General features: G+C 54.0%; 1 protein-coding gene across 1 annotated transcript; it reads left to right on the forward strand.

Annotated features, from left to right (window-relative positions):
* Positions 1-5,902: 5,902 nt before the first annotated feature.
* GSX1 (GS homeobox 1) lies at positions 5,903-7,924 on the forward strand. Its single transcript, XM_004774828.3, has 2 exons — positions 5,903-6,314; positions 6,776-7,924. The coding sequence occupies exons 1-2, from the start codon at positions 5,903-5,905 to the stop codon at positions 7,150-7,152; spliced, it is 789 nt and encodes a 262-aa protein (XP_004774885.3). The 3' UTR covers positions 7,153-7,924.
* Positions 7,925-8,610: the final 686 nt, after the last annotated feature.

Consider the following 8,610-nt stretch of genomic DNA (forward strand, 5'->3'; position numbering starts at 1 on the left):
CCAGAAAACTGTAACATTTAGATTACATGTACAACATCATCTTTACTTTTTTCAAGGGAGCTGAGTGATTATTCCACTCTTACTATAGAAAGCTAAAATGCTGAGTGCTTATGAAATCCTGTGATACTCATCAAGACGCAGCTATGATACAAAGAAGACAGCTCATTTGTTGCCATTAGTACTGACATTAAACATACACAATTGTGCCCAAAGCTCCAAGAGAGGTTGGTGACACTAATATAAAGAAGTCTTTACCTTGCCCTTCAGGGCTTATAATCTAGTTGGGAAAGAACAAGAGGATGTCCCAGAGGCTATGACATGATTACCGTTGAGTCTTTCATTTGACTTGATTACTGTTATCTGGATGAATCAGCAGTGGGGACCATGCTAGTTGTAATGACATATGGCTGCATGATAGAAAATTTTGATAACAAAAATGATAAATATTTATCTTCTACTCACATATATTAGATAGTGAGCTCCTTGACCTTCTGGCTCCTCCCATCTTTCTGCTCCACTATGTCCAGCATGAAGCTTCTATCTGAAATATGCTCTAATGGTCCAAGATGCTGAAAATGCTTCTCTTTCTTGAGGAGCCTTCCCTCCACTTGCTACTTTAAATATATGTGATTCCAGGGATATATCTATAATCCTGTTTTTTCTCTACACTCCACAGCCCCAAGCTTATCCATCCTAAGACTAATGCTACCATGTTGCATAAGTTCCAAATTTCTCCCTTCACTTCACACCTGTCTACTCAACTTTAGAATCACATTTTCATCACAGGACATCAGCAGAATACTTTGAGGTTAAGGATTAAAATACAGTACATCAAGGTTGTCTGGCTGGCTCCACTGGTAGAGCACATGACTCTTGATTTCAGGGTCCTGAGTTCAAGTCCACATTGGGGATAGAGTTTACTTAAAATAAATAAATAAATAAACGTGGGACACCTGGGTGACTTAGTCAGTTAAGAGTCTGACTCTTGGTACCATATCAGGCCTTGGTCTCTGGGTCGTGAGTACAAGCTCCACATTACTTACTACTTTTAAAAATATAAATAAATAAATAATGAAAATAAAATGCAACACATCCAAATATGACATAAACTGCACCTCTGCAAGCAAAAGTTGGTCCTGCTTTTCAGTTCCCTGACTCTGCTTTGTTATGACTACCACTCCTTCCCTCACACAAGCAACCAAGCAGTCATCCATGTGTTTGATGTCCTCCCTCTCTTTCATGCCCTTCCCCTGCAGCACGCCTGGGCACACACACCCCTCCCCCAATTGGTCTTACTCATTGCCTCTTTCAAATTCTCTCAAATATTTCCACTTTCTGATCCTCCTGTCTCCTCTCCAGATCTCAGGTGGTCACTATCCATCAGTTGAACTAATCTTTTCTTTGCTTGTTTCCCTAGTCTTGTTCATTCAAGAATTTAATAAATTGTTCATTTGCAAGCCACCTCTGCTGGATCCTGCTCTAGTCTCTCTCTGTTCCCATCTATAGACCCTCCTACTGCTCCCAGTTATATTTCCTAAGCCCCCTTGCTTAAAAATCTCTGGATAGGATCAAGTATAAACCTTCAGCATGGCCCTTGGTGGCTTAGCCTCCACTTCCACTCACACCCGTGTTTAGGCACTTCTTCCCATCCCCCACCCCACCAGGCACACTCCACTCTGGCTCCCAGGAGCCCTCACCATGATCAGACCAGGTGTTTTCCTGCCCCTCTGATCAAGTGAACAGGCTGCTCTCTCCTGGGGGGAGTTGTCTGAGCCACTACAGGCCTGGTTACGTGAGCAGTCCCTCTCTTAAAATAAGAATTTCCACTCCATTGGCTCAACCCAGAAAAAGCAGAAGTGGTCATTGATAATTCCCGTGCAGGTACGACATTGTTTCTTTTTCTAATCAACCCCATCTCCTGTATACCGTGAAAAGCCCTGGATGATAAACCCTAGCCTTGAGCTACCAAGAGGTTCATCCAAGTCCTGTAGAGCAGGACACTGCAACTGTCTTGAATGGGACCATCTAGACCCTATGAAGAAACGTGAGAAACTCCTGAGGAAGGCTGGGTACCTACAGATCTGCCATTCACTTCAACACACTGAGCTCCTGTGATGATTCAGGCACTGGGGAAGGTGTGGAGGCTACAAGAGAGGCAGACAATTCCTGCAGGTTAAGTTACCCCACACCTTGCCCCTAAGTGCCTAGTGTATTAAGCAGGCAAACGAGAAAGTCCTCTTACCCATGCTACTTCCGGAGTCATGCATGGGATTCATTTATTTATTTAGCAAATATACACTGAGCACCTACTATGTGCCAGGAACTTTTCTGAGGTGGATATAGTCATGCACAAGATAGACAAATAGGGTGATCCTCGATGGAGCATATGTTTCAGTGGGGTGAGAGGGAGGCAGGGACAGAAAAACAAGTAAAAGACACAGAAAGATAGAAGGTATTTGTAAAGCAAGGAACCGGAGTGGGGAACGCGGTGAAAAAGGAGTCATATTTTTTAATAGGGTGGTTGACCTCCATGAGAAGAAAAGTGACATTTGAAGATGTAAAGGAACAAAGATTCCCCACCCTCCTCCCAATTTCTGCAGTTTTTGCAGAGATCTATTCGCTGCAAATATTTTAGAGATACATTTCCAGGAGAAAAATGGCGTGCTCTCTCTACCAACAGGAAAGGAGGCGGTGTGAAAGAGAAAAGAGCGGGACAACAGAAATCATTCCATGTTGAACTGTCCCTGATGGACACTTGAAAACCAGCTCCGGGAGCAGAGCAAGGCCCACCAGGCCGAGGGGCTCCCCGAGGCCCCTCTCTCGGGTTGTCAGGCTAATCCAGCCGCCTCCTCCCACCCTGCCAGCCCAAGGGGGCCGTTAACTCTGGTGAGTAAAGTTCAAACCCAGCTGAAGCCAGACCCGGAAGGGGCTTCGACCGGGACAGCAGCGCGGCAGCCAGGGCGTCCCCGGGAACCGGTCCCCCGGGATGCGAGGGCAGAGGCCGGAAGCCAAGCGGCCAGCCGAGGCCGACGGGCTGGGCGGCGGAGCTGAGAGGCACTGAGCACCTAGCCGAGCTCGCTCCCCTAGCGGGGCCCGCACGTTTTCCCGGCCGCCCGGTGCGCCTCCGCTGCGGCCCGGCATTCTCCGTGGGCACAGTACTTTTCCGAAATCCCCCAACTCCTGGGGGCGCGCCGCGCTGCCCGGGACCGCCAAGCAGGAGCCCCCCGTTCCGCCTGCCACCCGCCGCCCTCCGGGTTTAGCGACGGCGGATTAAGTGTGCGTCCTTTCCAGGCCTCCCGAAAACCCTCTCAGGGATGCTATTTTGCTTGGGCCCGGGTCTCTCCCGCGCCGAGTTGCACAACAAACCATTTAAACATTTCAGCACAAAACCTGATCCATTGTGGGCCGCACATTAAAAAGTGTTATTCGCTTTGAAGTTTTTGTCTAATGGCTCTAAACTGAAAGAAAATGTTTTCCTATTACTTAATTCAATCATAGCGAAGAGACTTGGTAAAAAGCCCACGGATTTTGCCCCAAAGTGTGACAGAGTTCTCTTTGTGTTTGCTTATCCTCCGCTGTCACACACTTTAATTCGCCTCTCTTTATCTGGCATTCAAAACTTTCTTCAATGACATTCAATAAGGTCCAGAGGCTGGAGGGGAAAGAAAAAAAAAAAAAACTGGTTATTTTTTCCCCCTAGATATTCTTTCCCAGTAGCTTTGGCCTTGCTCGCATTCAGGGGCTCTTAACTCCTTCCTCCCCGGGTGCGGGCTACGGTTCCCAAGAGAGTTCCGCACCCACCCTTCGCTGGCTCCAGGCTCCGGGGTGCAGTTTCACCCCCGCAGAGTCCCACCCGCACTCCTCTCCCACCCGCCACTCCTCCGGAGGTGGCGTGGTGCCTCTACGGCCCTGGTCTCGGCTCTCGGCTCACTCTCAGCGGTCCTGGCCAGCCCAAACTACCCAGAGAGCAATTAGAACGGGCTTTAGGCTGCACTGCTGCACTCGGCTAGTTTGCAAGCATCACCCTTAGGCAGGGAGCCTTGGAGAGGAGACTCTGGCCTGGGGACAGCATCGTTCTCCTGCCACCACGCCCCTCCCCATGCCAAACAATTAAGGAAGCATTAAGCCCTACTCCTCCTGCTAAATGACATGCCCTTCATCCAGGTTATTTTCTCCACTGCCCCTCCTTACGGAATCAGTTGTTTTCTCTCAGACAAATTCTCCTTCCTTTTTAATCAGTTATAATTTGTTGCTATTGTTATTGTAAAGATGTCCCCCATGATGAAAAACCATGTAAATGCTTCAATTTGGGGCAGTCTTTCTCGGGAGCTCCGGAGTAAGAGTTTCAGAGTCCCCCCCCCCCACACACACACACACTCCGAAAAGCTTCCCCCTTCATTCTCACAATTCCATTCAGCGCTCAGAGCAGGTGACTGCAGCGATCCGGTTCCAATAAAATCGAAAGTAAACGTCTTCGGTGAAAAGTCGGGGGCTGTAAATTCGAAATATTTATGCTAATTTCCCATTGTATGGAAAAAGTTCCTGGCCGAAGCAGCTTTGAGCCCGGGGACCTTTTAAAAGGCCGAAGCTGTGTACACTGAGCCAGGCGTTTGAAGTTGTTTAACCATTGTGTGACCAGAAAGAAGAGAGCGACGCGGCAGGAAAAGGTCTTGGGGACAGGGGAGGTCGGCCGGGTTGGGAGAAGGCACCAGAAGCTGGGAATAGAACTGCCCTTCGCCGTCCTCCCGTGGTGCAGACTTCTGGAAGGTAGTGGTTTTCAAACGCAGCGGCGAGTCCCACCGGAAAGATCTGTGCCCCGCAGAGCACCTACACTCGCCTCTTCTAGTGAGGTGCTCTCTTCGCTGTGTAGACTTTCATTCCCCATTCCTTGTCTCTGCCCACGACTCTCAGAGGCTGATCTCCACTTAACATCCACAGCTCTGTCGTTTAAAGGAAAAGTCTGGCTGACTAACATGTACCGAACAAAGACTGGGCGCTCAGGGCAGCATCAAAGTTAAGACTTTTGGAGAAACTTAAAACAGAAAGACCGCGTTGGGGCTAGTGGTGCATAAGAAATACTGAACTCTTTTCCCCTCTCCCTAGCAGCGCTGCCCCGCTGCAGGAGCCCGGGTCCTCCCATACAGAAAGAGGGGAAGGGATTCCACAGGTGGAAATCCAAGACCCGCTGTAGGGACACCTACGGGGTGCCCCACGCAGAACTGAGCAAACTGAGTCGAGGAAGAATGATCTTGGGGAGCAGGGGTAGATGAGAGAAGGAAGGGGCCGGGGACCGAGTGCACACAGAGACGAGGTGTGCGCCCATGGGAATCCGAGCAAGCGAGGCAGCGGGGGTACAAAATCAATAAGATAAACCAGCCGATCGCCAATGCAAAGCCAAAGGGGAGTAAGGAATAAAGAGAAAGAAAAGAATATTAAATCGCAGGAGAATGAGAAAATAAACCCGCAAAAGGGAGAGGAGGGGGCGAGGGCGCCTGTTACGGCGTGGGTGGGGTTGACAAGAATAGAGTACATTATGCAGTTCATTTAGTTAACAAGTGAAATAATGAGGAAGCGTGCAGAGTGAATGCCAAGAGAAAAGGCACAAAAACCCTATTGAGAGGCCCCGGCCGCTCCTGGCGTAGCCCATCACATGGCAATAGTCCTATTTAAGCGGCGCCGCCGGCGCCTTTCAGCACCACTAGCGCTGGCCAGCACCCCGAGCTCCTCCCGCGGCTCCCGCGGCAGCAGCGACAGCAGCGGCAGCCTCAACCTCTGCGGCGCCTTTAGCCTCCCGCAAACAGGCAACAGCGCGCGGCCGCGGCCGGGTGAAGGGCGTGGAGAGCCCCGAAGTTCGCGGGGCGCAGGGAGACGGCTGGCGGCGGGGCCACCGCGCACCGGGGCCATGCCGCGCTCCTTCCTGGTGGACTCGCTGGTGCTGCGCGAGGCAGGCGAGAAGAAGGCCCCGGAGGGTAGCCCGCCGCCGCTCTTTCCCTACGCCGTGCCCCCGCCGCACGCACTGCACGGCCTCTCGCCCGGCGCCTGCCACGCGCGCAAGGCCGGGCTGCTGTGCGTGTGCCCGCTTTGCGTCACCGCCTCGCAGCTGCACGGGCCCCCCGGGCCGCCCGCGCTGCCTCTGCTCAAGGCATCCTTCCCGCCCTTCGGCTCGCAGTACTGCCACGCGCCCCTAGGCCGCCAGCACTCGGCCGTGTCGCCCGGGGTCGCTCACGGCCCCGCTGCGGCCGCTGCCGCCGCCGCGCTCTACCAGACTTCCTATCCGCTGCCCGACCCCAGGCAGTTCCACTGCATCTCCGTGGGTAAGACGAATCGCTGCGCAGTGGGACGGGGTAATGAGATGAGAGTTCTCGAGCCGGGTATGGGGTGGGGGGTGAGGGTCCTTGGCCGTCCTGGGGACGATGAAAGTCATGCTGGGACCCTGAAGGGAGCAGGGTGGTGTGGCCAGGGAGGGCTAGGGACAGGACGCCGGAGGAAGGGTGAGAGGAGGGTGTCCAGGTCTCGGAGGGGACGCGCAGACGCGACCGAGGGCTGAGGTTCAGGACACTCCATAAAGTAGTGCCATGGTTGCGTGGCTCTGGGAGTATCTGGGTCCCGCGCCTTAGCAAGGAGGAGCCCGCGGTAAAGCTGCTGTGCGTCTCGTTTGGGGCAAAAAGGTGCGTGAAATACCGAAGTCCCGGGGTTCTACTCGCCACGTACCAGAGGATAGGGCCCACAGCGCAGGAGTCTGATCGCTTCCCTCTCTGCACCCCACCCCCTCCAGACAGCAGCTCCAACCAGCTGCCCAGCAGCAAGAGGATGCGCACCGCGTTCACCAGCACGCAGCTGCTAGAGCTGGAGCGCGAGTTCGCCTCTAACATGTACCTGTCCCGCCTACGCCGCATTGAGATCGCCACCTACCTGAATCTGTCCGAGAAGCAGGTGAAGATCTGGTTCCAGAACCGCCGGGTGAAGCACAAGAAGGAGGGCAAAGGCAGCAACCACCGGGGCGGCGGGAGCGCGGGCGCCGGCAGTGGTGCACCGCAAAGCTGCAAATGCGCGTCGCTCTCCTCAGCCAAGTGCTCCGAGGATGACGACGAATTGCCCATGTCTCCGTCTTCTTCGGGGAAAGATGACCGGGATCTCACAGTCACTCCTTAGGCGCACACCTCCCCAGGTCGCCCATCCCAGACCCTCCCTGCCGTCTCAAAGACTGGTCTCGGGAGGAAGCACCGGTTCCCAGGCACCCGCTGCCAAAACCGCGGCCACGCACGGGCTTGGCAAGGGTTTGCGGAGGTCCCCGGCCCTGGGCAGCGCCAAGGGCTTGGCAGAGACCTGATGCTAGTATTCCCACTCCGGGGCCCGCAGCCGTCCAAAGCGAACTCCAAGCTGTGAATCCTGCAAGCGCTGGAGTCCTTCTCAGCCATGCAGCACAGCGGCCCTGGAGGGCACGCCGGCCAACCCCGCGCCTTGATGGCAGCTGGCGCCTCCTCGCCCGACCTCTCTGGACTGGCTCAGGCTTTCTCGCGTCCTCTACTCCCCTCCACCCTGGGTCAAGCTGGGCTCTAACCCCTCGGACGCCCGCTCGCTACCTTTTTTCTTTCTTTTTTTTTTAAGCTTCTTTCTCTTCTTTTCTCCTACTTCTTCACTGCGTTCGTTTATCCTCCTCCCCCCACCACATACACACACATTTACGAAGTCTCGTTATTTTCTTTTCCTTTCCGTCCCCTCCTCGAGGTCCACTGAGCCCATTTGTCCTTCAGTCAGGCCTTGCTGCCCCTGCAACTCCTCTCCCACGAGAGAAATCGTCGCCCGAGATATCCGTGTCGGGGAAACCGACTCACTTTGTTTCGGAGACACTTTGCATTTCCCTAAAATGAGACCCCGGCTCTCGGCCCCTGGCGATCCCTCTCTTCCCCAGACCCCAGACCCCGACCCCGCCCTGGTCTAGCTTGTCATTGTACGGTCTCTGTAATACCAGAAGATATTTATTTATTTATTTATGTACAAAATTTTAAATAAACTTTTTTTGTTTCTTAGAAATCCACGTGGCTCTGGACCCCAGCGTCGGCTCAGGACTGGGCAGGCGCCCACCTGGGTTTCGGCTTCCTGCTGGGGCAGGGCGGGGATGGGATGGCAAGTCTGAGCTCCTCCACACTCCGCTCCCCAACTTGCTGCTCCGCCAGCCCCTGTCTGCACCCTCCGCCCCGCGAGGACTCTGCCTTCAGTGCCCGACTGGCCCCGGGCGCTCCCTAGTTTCCGGCCGAGCTCCGGCCAGGTACAGAGAGCCGAGTCGGAAGGAAAGGAAGGAAAGCTCCTCACGCGGTGGCACTGGTCCAGGCCCCGGCTGCGCCCTCTTCCCGCCCGGGATCTCGCCTCACCAGCAGCCCGGCGGCCGAGTTTGGTTGTCCCACCGCCACCCCTAAGGGCAGCGGCTAACTCCCTTGAGAGAGCCAGACTGCTAAGTCCTTTGCTGCGCTCTGACTTTGTGTGTATGTTTGTTTAAATCTACCGTATTTGCTAGGGATAACTTCCCAGCAAGAGTGTGAGGCCTTCTATGGACCGGCCCCCTCGGCTAGCTTGGAGGCAAATTCTATGGCTGAGGCAGGGATTCTGAGG

This window comes from Mustela putorius, unplaced genomic scaffold (assembly GCF_011764305.1).
Source record: "Mustela putorius furo isolate JIRA1106 unplaced genomic scaffold, ASM1176430v1.1 tig00003942_pilon_pilon_pilon, whole genome shotgun sequence".
NCBI lineage: Eukaryota > Metazoa > Chordata > Mammalia > Carnivora > Mustelidae > Mustela > Mustela putorius.